The sequence below is a fragment of the Globicephala melas genome, chromosome 19 (assembly GCF_963455315.2).
Source record: "Globicephala melas chromosome 19, mGloMel1.2, whole genome shotgun sequence".
In the NCBI taxonomy this organism is placed as follows: Eukaryota; Metazoa; Chordata; class Mammalia; order Artiodactyla; family Delphinidae; genus Globicephala; species Globicephala melas.
In genome coordinates, this window is record NC_083332.1 from 17,774,543 (window position 1) to 17,789,028 (window position 14,486).

A 14,486-nucleotide genomic window follows, 5' to 3' on the forward strand; every position below is an offset into this window, starting at 1 on the left:
TTATGAGAGCTGTGAATAAAGACAGTTTTACTTCTTCCTTTCAATCTAGATGCCTTTCATTTCTTTCTTTATTTTATTGCTGCTGGCTTGAACCTCCAGTATGGTGTTGATTAGAGGTGGCATAAATGGACATCTTTGCCTTGTTCCTAATCATAAGGGGGAAAGCATCAATCTTTCACCATTAAGTATGATGTTAGCTGTGGGTTTTTGTAGATGCCCTTTATCAAGTTTTGTAAATTATCTTTTATTACTAGCTTGTTATGGATTTATTTTATTTTATTTTATTTTTTTGCGGTACGCGGGCCTCTCACTGTTGTGGCCTCTCCCATCGCGGAGCACAGGCTCCAGACACGCAGGCTCAGAGGCCATGGCTCACGGGCCCAGCCGCTTCGCGGCATGTGGGATCTTCCCGGACCGGGGCACGAACCCGTGTCCCCTGCATCGGCAGGCGGACTCTCAACCACTGCGCCACCAGGGAAGCCCCTTGTTATGGATTTTTATCATAAATCTGTGTTGGACTTTATCACATGCTTTTATTCCTGCATCTGTTGAGATGACAATTTATTTTTTGTCTCTTATTCTGTTGATATAGTATGTTACATTAATTGATTTTCGGATATTAAGCCAACCTTGCATTCCTGGGATAAATCCCACCTGGTCGTGATGTATAATCCTTTGTATATGTTGCTAGATTCAGGTTGCTAATATTTTATGGAGGATCTTTACATATGTATTCATGAAGCATATTGATTGGTTATTTTGTTTTCTTGTGGTGTCTTCCTCTGGTTTTGGATCAGGGTGATATTGGCCTCATAGGATGAACTGGGGAGTGTTACCTCCTCCTCTATTTCTCATCCATTTCCTTTTAGGGGGAAAATTTATGGTCTCTTATGGGTGACTAGGAGCAACTCCTTTTTCTCTTCTCAAGGCTAATTCTTACAGAGTGGTCTTAGCATTCATGTCAGGCAGCTCAGTGTCATTGGCTATATCCTAGGTCCATTTATTGGCAGGTGTGGCTCAACATGGGGCAGGTGCCCAGCATCCCTGAGACACCTTATCTGATCACATATGGCTCCTCCGTCTGCAGGCAGACCCTCAGAACTTCCCTATGGGGACAAGGGTTGGGGTATCTGCTCACCCGGCAGCTGGGATGCTTGCTGAGGATGCTTCTCTCCCCGCTCTCTTTGAACAGAGCAGCCACGAACCAAAAGGTACGGGAGCAGGTGCGCCTGGAACTGAGCTTCTTGAACTCAGACCTGCAAATGCTGAAGGAAGAGCTGGAGGGGCTCAACATCTCGGTGGGAGTCTATCAGAGCACAGAGTAAGTGGGGGCAACACTTCTTTTGGATACTTTCTGAGCCACGGAACATGCCTGCATCAGGGATGGTGCACAGATAGGCCTGAGGGTGCGGCAGACCCCACTTTGATCCAATTTGGGGTTGAGCAAGGTGTAGGAATTAAAGGGATGAACCCATGGAGTTTATTGGAAATACCTGGCCGGTTGGACAAGAAGGCATTTATTTGTCCTGGGGACACACGGGACATAGTTTTACAGGAGAGCTACGTGGCTGGGTCCAGGCGGGGAGATGGCGTCTCTCAGGTGGCCTGGGTGGTGGCTCTGTCATAAAGATGCCCTGGAAGGGCGGCCGTGGTTAGCTCTGAGAGCCAGCCTGCCAGATGGGTCCCAGGAAGCCCTGCCTTCTTCCATCAGCCTCAGCACACGGTCTGACTCTGGGTCATTCTGTTGAAAAGAGTACAAAAACATAAAAACTGCCTTTTATATCAAAGATGATGAGACCTTTGCAAGTTCCCTGAGGAGACAGTCTGACTGAGACACTTTGGAAATGTCCCCCATTAAATATTTGAGAAACAAATGTTCTAATTCAGAAGCATCCCTCAGGGAGTGTTTATAGGAGACCAAACGTTGAGGTGTGACCTTCAGAAAAGCTCAGAGAGTCTCTCACCCCAAGGTGAGCTATCTTGGAAAGAAAAGTCCATCTTTAAGAAGAAATAACTTTGAGGGGACTTCCTCGGTGGTCCAGTGGTTAAGGCTCTGTGCTTCCAACGCAGGTGGCGTGGGATCGATCCCTGGCAGGGAACTAAGATCCCACATGCCGCGTGGGGCAGCCGTAAAAAAAAGAAAAAACTTTGAGCTCTAAAGAACAGTTTACATACTTTTCTGTGTGGGGAAGTGGTACTTCTCGAAAGATAAGGGAGTCCCAGGGGAAACCCAGTCAGAAAATAATTCCCTGGATTAACAGAATGAAAATGTTGGGGAACCTTGAGTCACCTTTGGAATGTACTTTTCCTGATTGTCCCCAATCCTCTGCACTGTCCCCGAGGTGTTTTTCTGAGTCACGTGTGAAACCTCTTCTCCTTTGGTGACTGTCCGTGAGCCAGCCCGTGTGTCCTGCCTCGCTTACCTGTGGGCTCCCAGTGCAGTCTGACACCTAATCAGAACAGTCAGTGCACAGCTCCCCCCAGCCTATGCTCTGGTATTAAATTCCAGTGTTTTGCCCAAAGGTCAAAGTTCCTCCAGGAGGCAAGGCCGGGCCAAACTTTGGTGATAAATGTAGGATGTTTCATATTCCCCCCTCACCATTCAGAAGCACAGGGCTGTCCATCACGAGGGTGTTCCCCAGAGACATGCAGTTAAGGCCCCTGTGTGACCACGGTGCGGCCCTAAAGTGTCCGGTCGGTCCCCTGTGCATTGGGAAGAGGGGAGAGAGATGTGCAGATGCATAATGACACCTTGCATTTCCATCAGCCCCTCTTCCTGTTTTCAAAGCAGATTGTTTTTTTCTCAGCACGGTTGATTTTTAAACATTTCTATGAGGTAGGCAGGGAAGAAACAATCTCATTGTGCAGATGAGAAAACACAGGGAAGCCGGAAGTTACGGAAAAAGTTATATTAGCGCAAGGTGGAGGGCGGGGCGCCCTGGCCCGGAGGCTTCGGGACGCTGGCTGCTCCTGGACAGTCACAGGGAGAGCCAGCCCCGTCGGGGTCAGGCCAGGAGCACGCTGGGGCCCAGAGGAGGGCAGCACAGCCTGTCTTCATCTCCTTCTAGCAGGATCCAGCTTTCCCTCAGGAAAGGGCTTTGGGGAAGCTATACACCCCGCTGGGGCTCGCCTGCTTTCAGCTTAGCCCTGTTGTTTTCTGTCCCCCACAGAGGCAGCTTCAGCTTACAGCCTATTGTCCACTCACCCTGCCTGCATTCCTGGCCTCCTCCCCAGGCTGGGCTGAGCAACCCCAGGAGGTCTCCTGTTACAGGTCTGGGAGCGAAATCCCTGTTTGCAAAACATAGCTGAGCCCCATTCACTTCCTGTTAGCTCTGCCCCTAAGGCCACTCCCAGGGCGACCTGTTGGGTAACCAACTGGTGAGTGCGGGGAGAGGAGGTGGAGGGGAAACAGCCGGTTAGGGTCTCCCACCCAGGGCTGGGAGCCAGGTGCGCTTAGGTGTCAGATGGGGCCCCTGCCCTCAAGGCCTTCCCTGTGCTGGGGATGGGATGCCTAGAGGGATACACCGAATAGGAGGAGGCCCTTGAGAGCCCAGAGTTGGAGGGCTGCAGGGGAGATGGGACCCGCTGCAGTGAGGAGAGGCGGAGGGGGATGGGGGTTGGGTGGAGCTGGTGGAGATGCTCCAGATGGTGGAGCAGTGGGCACACCAGGCACAGCCCCGGGTGCACAATAGGTTCTCAGCACAGTTACTCAAAGAAGTGGAGCGATTGGAGGGCTAAATCAGGGTGGAGCTGGTAGGGGCCTCATGTGTTAGGCTAGGTCGTTTAAAAGTTGCCGGGGACTGGGACCAGTTTTGGAACAGAGATGGGGACGTGACCCAAGTGGTCTTTATGGAAAATGAACTGGTGTGTGCTAGCTTGGCGGGGGAGAGCGGGTGGGGACCTGAGCTGGGCTGCTGGGGGAAGGCCGGGGGGTGCAAAGTGGCCGGGATACGGATGTTCACGTACCTTGCTGTGTTCCTTCTAGGGAGGCATTTACGATTCCCCTGATTCCGCTTGGCCTGAAGGAAACCAAGGACGTTGACTTTTCAGTCGTTCTCAAGGTAAATCTCAAAGCGAGGGGCACTGGACTCACTGTTTAAAAGGGAAGTGTAGAAGTTGTGTATCCCTTGAGAGTGACCTTAGGCTCAATGTGCCGAGTGTCAGTTGATTTCTGCAGGGTGGCCTTGAGCCCCCTCAGAGCCTGTCCCGTCCTTTCAGATGCTCCCTTTCATCTGGTCACTGAGGCTTCTGGGGAAGGGGTTGGAAACCCGGGCCAGTCCACCCCAGGTCAAAGAGGGTATATAACCAATTTAGGCCACGTTTTTGGAAGAATAGCCAAAGTCTTTGTCCCTCAACATTTTATTGTGAAAATAGAAAAACTGAAAGAATTTGACAGTGAATCCCTGTATACTCACTGCCTAGGTTCTCCCGTGAACATTTTGCTGTAGTCACTTTATCACGTATTCATCCATCTATGCATCCCTGAATCTATACATCAATCCATTTTATTTTTTGATACATTTCAAAGTAAATCAGGGAATTTCCTGGCGGTCCAGTGGTTAGGGCTTGGCACTTTCACTGTCGGGGCCCGGGTGGAATCCCTGGTCGGGGAACTAAGATCCCACGAGCCACGCAGCTTGGCCAAAAAACAAAAACAAAAAAACCAAAAAAACACCAAAACAAAGTAAATACTTGAATAGCTAGAGTTTATGGATCCCGCTGCTCCCTAATTCCTGGATGTCTACCTTTTCTTCTCTTTCTCTCTCCCCCTCTTTCTCCCTCCCTCCCTTCTTTCCGTCCATCTTTTTTTTTTTTCCTTCCAATAACAACCTTCTTGAGATATAATTCACACACCGCACAATTCACATCTTTAAAGTGAACGGTATCTGGCCTCCCCTTAGCCAGTGTGTCCCTGGCAAGCAGCGTTACTCGTAGGCCCATCTGTGTCTGTCACTGTGCAGGGTGCTGTTGAGGTCACAGGCCCTGCCTTTGGATCCCGTGGTTCAGTAGGGGATCCAGGTGGGAAGTGGAAGATGTGTTTTGATGGAGCCGCCCAGAGATGCCTTGGGGCCAGGAGAGGCCTCCCGGCGCCTGGAATGCTTTCCTCTTCCTCCTTGCCCCACATCCATCATTCTGAGTTGTACTGACTCACCTCAAACTTCCATTTAGGAGGAGAAAGTGGCGATGAGGTGGAAGGTAGTGCCTGTCTCTGAGCTTTCCAGCACAGGCATGGTGTATAGGAATGAATCCCAGCATCGTGAAAAATGCTTCAGAGAATTTTGTTTCTTTTCACAGTAATCCTGCTAGTTGACTCATCTCGGACTGCTTTTAATTTAGAAAAGAAAAAAATGATGATATGGCATTTGGGGCCCTACACAATTTGTCCTTTTAAAAAGCAGTTGGTTAATGCTTCAGAAGCCTTTGCACTTGACCTCCAAGCTCAGTCAGAGACTGCGTGAGTCCCTTGACATATAAGCCCTTTCACTCATGGCCTTGTGGACTGCTGCTTGTTTAAATCCAGGTCCCGGGCCCTGTGAGTTTGGGGTTTATTTTGGAGTTTAAGAAGGGACATTGGTAGTCTTCCTGGATGCAGGATTGTCAAGGATTTTATTTTCTGGGTAGGAAACGATCCAATATGGCAGTTTTTCACAGGTCCCCTGAACTTTTAGATGTGACACTTGCCACAGGTCTGTGAGACTCCAGACAATGCTTATGTCTGTGGAAATGTTTTAGTTGCTTTTGTAGAATAGTTTCTTTTAAGATTTAGTTTGTTGCTTGGTGCCAGAGCTGCAAGAATGCAGGCATTTGGGGGTGTGGAGTAGGTGAAGGAGATTAAGAGGTACAAACTTGCAGTTATATAATAAGTAAGCCAGGGAGTTATAATATACAGCCTAAGGAATATGGTCACTAATACTGTAATAACTTTGGTGATAGATGGTTACTAGACTTGCTGTAGTGATCATTTCATAATGTATGCAAATGTCAAATCATATGTAATACATCTGAAGCTAGCATAGAACTGTAGTCAACTATGTTTCAATGAAACAACAAAAAAAAGACATACTTAGAACCACAAAATGTCTGAGTTTGGAAGGAATTGCAAAGGTTACCAAAAAATAAAGATAAAAATAAAGAACACAGGCATTTAAAAGGTAGACTCTTGGAGAAACTTGGGAATTTCATGGGCATCTGTAAGGATCCAAACATGTCATGTGCTGAATTCACATTAAAGCCAGTGGGGGAAAAAAAATCACATGTTGTGGGTATGGCCAAGTGCTATTCAGCTCAGGCTTCCAGCCATGTCATTTTAGCCTAAAAAGGACTCTACAAATGTCAGTCATACAAAAATGAGAATGTTTGGGGGATGTTCTGTTTTTCCTTCCACATTTGTCCTTGAGAGTAACACAGACAGGTGCCACAGAAGAGTTTGGCGACTGAATTAGGGCAATTCAAGTTGTCATTCAAATCTGTGTATCCATGAGATGTTTAATGGTCATTGAAGCTTCATGGTCTGATTTTTTTCTATTTTAAATAAATGGACTTTAAAATGACTTCACAAAAAAACACGATCAAAATCAATTCCCTTTCAGAGAATTCACGTTTTGTTTTGCTTTTAAATATGTCTTTATTAATTTATTTTTCCTACTGAGAACAGTATTGCAAAACATTCAGAAAATATCAAGACATGTAAAGATCCCTCACAGCCACACACCTCCCTCCCCTGCCCCCCGTCTCCCCACTGAGCTATGTAACTTGCTCAGTACTTAATCTGTGAGCACCCGATCTTGTCCTCTGATCAGGGGCCTGCCTTAGGAGGCTGTGAGACTCCTGTGATCTGTTCAGGCTTAGCATGGTGTCTTCTGGTAGTAGGTGCTAAATAAGGTAACTATTAATTTCATTCTTTTAAAAAAATATTTACTTATTTATTTGGTTGTGCTGGGTCTTAGTTGCGGCTCACAGGCTCCTTAGTTGTGGCTCACCGGCTCCTTAGTTGCAGCTCGCTGGCTCCTTAGTTGTGGCATGCATACTCTTAGTTGCAGCATGCATGTGGGATCTAATTCCCTGACCAGGGATTGAACCCGGGCCCCCTGCATTGGGAGTGCAGAGTCTTATCGACTGTGCCACCAGGGAAGTCCCAATTTCATTCTTAAGGCAGCTTTCAAATACTGTCGTCAGCAGCTCTCTGAGCACGTTTGCACACTTTGCTGAATATTCCCTTTGGATAAATTTCTGGACGAGGATTTGGTAGGACAAAGATACATGTTAGGGATTTCCCTGGCGGTCCAGTGGGTAAGACTCTGTGTTTCCACTGCAGGGGGCACTGGTTCGATCCCTTGTCAGGGAACTAAGATCCCACATGCAGCACAGCCAAAAAAAAAAAAAAAAGATACATGTTACCTAATTACCCACCAGAAGTCAGTGGTCCTGCCTTACATTCCCACAGTGTATGACTGCTTACATTGGGTATCGCTTATCATTTTGATTTTGTGAGGTCAGGCAAAAATGATATCATGACAGTTTGCATTGTACTAGAGTTCCCGCTTTTGTTCATTTGTCCTTCACATGTGTCCTTTTGGAAATACCTATTTCTGTCCTTTGTCTGCTTTACCATAGAGTTGCTTTTAAGAGTTCTTTTACATATGAAGGAGAGTAATGCTTGGTTATGTATGTTACAAATATTTCTCCCAGTAGGTTCTCTCCTTTAACTTGTTTTACAAGCAATACCAGTTTAAAAAGTACACCTTTTTTTTTTTCAAACAGATTTTGTGTTGTTAAGCTTAACAGTTCTTCCCTTAACAATTCTTCCTTGATAACATGTTCAGAAAGGCATTCTCCACATCAAGAAGACATAAATATTTTGCTATAGTTTCTTCCAGTGCTTTAACATTTTTTAACATTAAATCTTTAATCAATCAGGAATTTGTGTGTAAAAAAAATGAGGTGTAGTACTCTTTTTATTTTCACCAAAAAATGGGTAGCCAGTTTCTCCTGAACTATGTATAAAGAATCCATCTGTGAGGCTTCCCTGGTGGTGCAGTGGTTAAGAATCCGCCTGCCAGTGCAGGGGACACGGGTTCGATCCCTGGTCCGGGAAGATCCCACATGCCACGGAGCAACTAAGCCCGTGCACCACAACTGCTGAGCCTGTGCTCTAGAGCCAGCGAGCCACAACTACTGAGCCTGCGTGCCACAACTACTGAAGCCTGTGTGCCTAGAGCCCGTGCTCCACAACAAGAGAAGCCACCGCAAGCCCACACACCACAACAAAGAGTAGCCCCCGCTCGCCGCAACTAGAGGAAGCCCGCACGCAGCAAGGAAGACCCAACGCAGCCAAAAATAAATAAACACACACACACAAAAAACAAAGAATCCATCTGTGGTGCTAGATACTGTCCATTGCACTGCGTGCCCCTCCCTCCCCCTCAGCCCTCCTCTACCCTGCTCTGTGGCTTTCTATTGGGTGTGTCTGAGGGGGAGTAGCATCAGCAGGAGATGAGAGGATGGGAAGAGAGGGAAGTAGGGGTTTTTAACTCCTCAGCTCCCTCAGCTGGGTACCTTTTACAGTCCCCCCCAGCAGGGAAGGTCCTCGTGGCTGTTGGATGCTCACTTCAGGCAGCCATCTCTCCAGGTTCCCGTAGCTCCTTCTCCCCCTTGACCCTTCAACTCTGTGGTTCTAATGGCTCTGGAGGTCCTGCACAATCCTATGGTTTCCCATAACCCTGCCCACATCACTGTAAGAGTTCTTCCCTTAGGGCTTCCCTGGTGGCGCAGTGGTTGAGAGTCCACCTGCCGATGCAGGGGACGCGGGTTCGTGCCCCGGTCCGGGAGGATCCCGCGTGCCGCGGGGCGGCTGGGCCCGTGAGCCATGACCGCTGAGCCTGTGCGTCCGGAGCCTGTGCTCTGCAATGGGAGAGGCCACAACAGTGAGAGGCCCACGTACCGCAAAAAAAAAAAAAAAAAAAAAAAAAAGTCGCTGCTCTCAGGGATGTCATCAGAGAAGCCCTAGAGGAGCTTTGTCCCCCAGATCATACTCACCATACTTAATGTCACTAATAACATAATTAATTATATTTGAAAACCATTTCAGTGACTTCCCCCATGGTCCACTGGTTAAGACTCCGCGCTTCCACTGCAGGGGGCGCAGGTTTGATCCCTGGTTGGGGAACTAAGATCCTGCATGCCTCATGGTGCAGCCAAAAAAAAGAAAAAGAAAAAAAAAGCAAAGCAATGTTGTATATTCATTCAGTACAGTCCCATTTTTGTAAGTGGAGAGTATATGGGTGTATGTGTAGGTATTCATTGAACATATAAAAAGCAGAAGGGTCTTTAATGTAGAAAGCGTGTAAAAAGAATACTCACAGACACTTGGGAAAATGTAATGAACAGTCTCTCTCCTCAACTTTTTGCAGCCAGGGAGAGCCAGCACTTACGGAGGATATTATGCAAGAATCCATTCTCCATACCCATTTTACTCATCTTATTTTTTCCTGTAATACTTGCCTCCTCCTAATATATGATATAATTTACCTATTTGTTGTGCCTGTTACTTAATGTCTGTGCTCCCTTGTGAGATTATAAGCTCCATGGGGCAAGATCTTTGTTTTGTTCACTGAAGTAGCCCCAGCACTGTGAACAGTGCCTGGCACATAGCAGGTGTTCGTCAATGTATCTTATGACCGAATGAACTCACCAAGTGGTCATGAAACGCTGGACCCCGTTGGAGGTCTCACAGGGGTGCTTTGTTTGTGGAAGTGCACGGAGCTGCTCTCACAAAGGTTTCCATCACAGACCCTGAGGGTAGCATCCTCGTAACAGTCCCCAGACATGAGTTCCCTCTGCCAGGAAGACCCTGTGCCCAAAGGACGAAGGTCTAAGCCCCTGAATATCTGTGATGTTTGCTAGAATTATTGAACTTATAGTCACTTATGCAAGTCACTTAACTGTGCTGCCAAGACACTTTTTTTTTTAAGATTTTGTTTTTGATGTGGACCATTTTTAAGGTCTTTCCTGAATTTGTTACAATATTGCTTTTGTTTTATGTTTCGGTTTTTTGGCTGCTAGGCATGTGGGATCTTAGCTCCCTGACCAGGGATGGAACCCGCACCGCCTGCATTGGAAGGCGAAGCCTTAACCACTGGACCACCAGGGAAGTCCCCATTTTTAAATAAAAAATAACTTCAACTTCCCTTTTTAGTGAAGCAACAAAAACAAAAATTTTAAATATACATAAATAAAATTAAGAAAATAAATCCCACCACTTAGAAAATCACTGCAGTGTACACTCTCCCATAAGTTTTTATGAATTCTACATGTATTTTTTTTTTTAAAGAAACATTTATTTATTTATTTTTGGCTGCGTTGGGTCTTCGTTGCTGTGCGCAGGCTTTCTAGTTGTGGCGAGCAGGGGCTACTCTTCGTTGCGGTGCGCGGGCTTCTCATTGCAGTGGCTTCTTGTTGCGGAGCACGGGCTCTAGGCACGCAGGCTTCAGTAGTTGTGGCTCGCGGGCTCTAGAGCGCAGGCTCAGTAGTTGTGGCGCACGGGCTTAGTTGCTCCGCTGCATGTGGGATCTTCCCGGACCAGGGCTCGAACCCATGTCCCCTGCATTGTCAGGCAGATTCTTAACCAGTGCGCTACCAGGGAAGTCCCTCTACATGTATTTTTAAAGGGGGGGACCTTAGACATTACTATTTTACCTGTTTGCGGTTTTGAGTCACACCTTACAGTATCTCATTTTTCTTACAGGATTTTATCCTGGAACATTACAGTGAAGATAGCTACCTCTATGAAGATGAAATAGCAGATCTTATGGATCTGAGACAAGTATGTTCCTGTGTGCGGCAGGGTGAGGAGGGTGGCTGCTAGAGCTTGATGAGTCTTCAGATGATCCCATTATTTCATCTGAAGTCTTGTAGAATCGCTGGTGGTCGGAGGTGGTAGGGAGGAACTGTCAGAATCGTCCATTCAACTTGCCACATAAGAAGACCACAGAGGGGACAGACATACATGTCTGGGGCTGGGTTCCAGGACTCATGAGTTCACTCCAGCCTTGCCCATCTCTCCTAGAGTTCATGATACCAGCACTGGGGCCTAGGCTCCAGAGAAATAGTGTGTGTGAGCATCTTCCCTGCCTGGCTGTCTGCACTATGCTCACCCGGTCACCCCCTCACCCCCTCAGTGGTTCCTTTCCTTTCAGGCCTGTCGGACGCCCAGCCGAGATGAGGCTGGGGTCGAGCTGCTGATGAGTTACTTCATCCAGCTGGGGTTTGTTGAGAGCCGATTCTTCCCACCCACCCGACAAATGGGGATCCTGTTTACCTGGTACGTGCCTGGGCTGGGGCTTTCCCACTCTGGCCACCGCTGGGAGCCTCTGTCGCACGGAGGCTCCTCTGCACTGTGGCCTCCTCTTTCTAACTGTCCCATTAATGCAGGAGACATGTAGATAAACCAGTGTTTATTTATGAAGGGGATCCAGGGGGAAAAGCCTCCAACGGACCATGGCTTCTTGCTTCTCAGAGCAAGTGAGCCGAGGAGAAGAGGCATTTTTTTCATGCTCGTTTTATCGCGGGGGAAACACTGGGGCTCTGAGGTGGAACTAACAAGAAACAAGATTCTTGTCCCAGATGGCATGGGAGTGGGAATCAGGTTTTGTCCCAGTGACAAGGGCAGCAAACAGAAATAGATGAGATTTTACAAACTGAAGCAGAACCTTGGATTCTTCCCCAGAGTTGGTACTTCCCATGATTAGTGTTGTCTAAATATTTTGGAGATGCTATACCTCTTCTCTGAGTTGCTTAGGGCTGTGTGAAATGAAAGTAAATCCCAGTAGCTAAGGAGCCTATTCAGAGTTTAATTTCACCACAGCAGATGGCTATCCATGCTTCCTTTTGGAAGGAAAGGCAGATGACTTTTCCTGAAGATGTGTTAGCTGCCGGCACGTGGGTGAAAGGGCCAAATGTGACTTCTTAGTGTTGAATTAGGAAGAAGCTCCGTATCTATCCCCTGATTGATAGGTGAACTTTAAAACATATCCTGAGTCTTTTAGACTTCAGGAAGAATTATGAAGGGTTAGGATTTGCTATATTTCATTTAGGAGAAGCCTTCTTTTTTTTTTTTTAGTACATTGTATTTTTTAGAGCAGTTTCAGGTTCATAGTAAAATCGAGTGGGAGGTGTAGAGAGTCCCCGTATAGCCCCTGCCCCTGCACACCCACGACCTCCACCACTGTCAACATCGCCCCACCAGAGTGTTCCATTCGTTACAGCTGATGAACCTACATTGGCTCACTGTCACCCAACATCCGTTGTTTACAGTAGGGTTCACTCTTGGTGGGCTACCTTCCGTGGGTTTGGACAAATGTAATAATGACATGTATCCACATCATATCATAGTATCACACAGAACAGTTTTACTACCCTACAATCCTCTGCCTTCCACCTAGGCATCCTCACCCTTCCCCACCCCCAATCCTGGCAACCACTGATTCTTTTTGTCTTTTCCAGAATGTCATATAGTTGGAATCATACAGTATGTAGCCTTTCCAGATTGGCTTCTTTCACTTAGTCACGTGCATTTAAGGTTTCTCCATGTCTTTTCATGGCTTGATAGCTCATTTCTTTTTAGTGCTGCATAATTTTCCTCCGTGTAGCTGTACCACAGTCTGTATATCCGTTCACCTATGGAAGGACGTCCCGGTTGAGAATCCCTATTTCAGTTTGCGCTTGCGGGTGTCTTTATTCAGTATGATCAGACCCGTCGTCTTGCTTGGAAATAAAACCTCATTGCATGTGCATCTTTGAGTTTTATTCAAGAACTAAGTTCTGTCCATTTTTACCCAGAGGTGGCACTCGCTAGCCAAGGAATTCATATTCTCAAAAGACGTTTCTTTTAAATAGGTATGACTCCCTCACGGGGGTTCCGGTTAGCCAACAGAACTTGCTGCTGGAGAAGGCCAGCATTCTGTTTAACATTGGAGCCCTGTACACACAGATCGGGACCCGGTGCAATCGACAGACAGAAGCTGGGCTGCAGAGCACAGTGGATGCCTTTCAGAGAGCCGCAGGTGTGTCTTTGCGAGGGCTGCCGGGATAGAGCCCTGGCCCTGCCAGGTGGCCCTGGTACCCCAGCTGAAGGGGGTTCGTGGGTCCTCCACAGGCCCACACTTGGCCTCACAGGCCTGAAAGGGCCAGGCCAGTTTCCAGAGCCCGTGTATCTTCCCACCAAGAAAATCGCTTATTGGCTCAAACCCTGTTTCTGTCTGAATATGGCTTGTGTACACAGTAGTTAACGATTAATCTTTTCCAAACGAGTGGCCCCAGAGATGGCAGTGAATGGACTGTTTCTTTGAACACAGTTTCGAAGAAGAGAATAAGTTTTCTCAAACGGTGGGAATGTAGGCTTTTTCCTTTTTTCTTTCATCAGACGTGCCTGTTTGGTGCATATGACTACCCTTGCCTTTCTGTTATGCTCATTCTGAGAAGCTCGCTCACCCAAGGTTGCTCTTCTCGGCCCCCTACCAAGTGACAGTGCCAGTCTGTAGAGGACTGGGGGCTGCCAGGCGAGGTGCAACGGGCAGGCCTGCCTCATGGGTGTTCGAGGGTCCTGCATCGCTTCCCTCTAGCAGGGCCTGTGACCAGCAGTCTTGGCACAGGGAATAGTGGGCAAAAGCAGTGACAAGCACAGACCAACGTGTGATGCGCTGAGCTGGCTCCACAGCGGGTTTCCTTCTGTGCCGGTCCTTGTCACTCTGTTTCGGAGTGTTACCCTGGCAGATACTCTTGGGGTATCTGACTTTGCTCTGCAAGGCCATGAAGAACTGTGGCTTTGCCATTTTGGCTGATCGTGGAATCGCTTGGTTAAAATGACTGATCCCTTGGGAGGAAACGACACTGTGAAATTCCACGTGGGAGTTGATTTCTTTCACTGTAAATCCTTTTCTGGGCTCATCTTTCTTTCTGAGGACTCTGAAGCGGGTATGCTTGGTGACCTGTCTTTAAGATTCCAGAGATATGGACAAAACAAAGCTTGAGAACAGAGTAGGAGCGAACCCCAGAAAGGAGCAGACAGCCTGCAGCCGTCGCCTTCCTTCTGCAGGGCAGTGTATGCTTTGCAGCAACACCAGAAGAACCAGTCAGATGGGATTTGTGCTGGAGATTTTATTTCAGCTCCAGGTTGATTGTCATTTAATGCTGTGACACTTTTCTAACACATAAAAAAGTCAGCTGAGGGCTACGGCATGAAAATTTCCACTGGAGTGGCTGAGTTGATCTTTCTTGAGGTTCTGGGGGAAAGCCCGGAATTTCTGAATGACCCAGGGGTTAAGTGTGAGCATGTCCGCCTGAGAGCCCTTCCGTCATTCTGTCTGCCTTCTACCTTCACCTCCATCATATGTGTAGTCACGTATGGAATTTCTCACAAGTGTGCCAGGTGAGACAGGAATGGATAGGGAGCAGGCTGGTTTCCTTGCTTGATACAGACATAAATGTTT

General features: G+C 47.5%; 1 protein-coding gene across 2 annotated transcripts in view; it reads left to right on the top strand.

The window, feature by feature from the left end:
• Nucleotides 1–14,486, top strand: part of RHPN2 (rhophilin Rho GTPase binding protein 2) — a 56,329-nt gene that overhangs the window by 26,144 nt on the left and 15,699 nt on the right. For both annotated transcript variants that reach the window (XM_030874459.2, XM_060288669.1), the window contains exons 3-7: nucleotides 1,193–1,321; nucleotides 3,986–4,061; nucleotides 10,745–10,822; nucleotides 11,196–11,320; nucleotides 12,895–13,061. In XM_030874459.2, coding sequence (XP_030730319.1) covers nucleotides 1,193–1,321; nucleotides 3,986–4,061; nucleotides 10,745–10,822; nucleotides 11,196–11,320; nucleotides 12,895–13,061 — 575 coding nt within the window. The remainder of the gene's footprint in view (nucleotides 1–1,192; nucleotides 1,322–3,985; nucleotides 4,062–10,744; nucleotides 10,823–11,195; nucleotides 11,321–12,894; nucleotides 13,062–14,486) is intronic.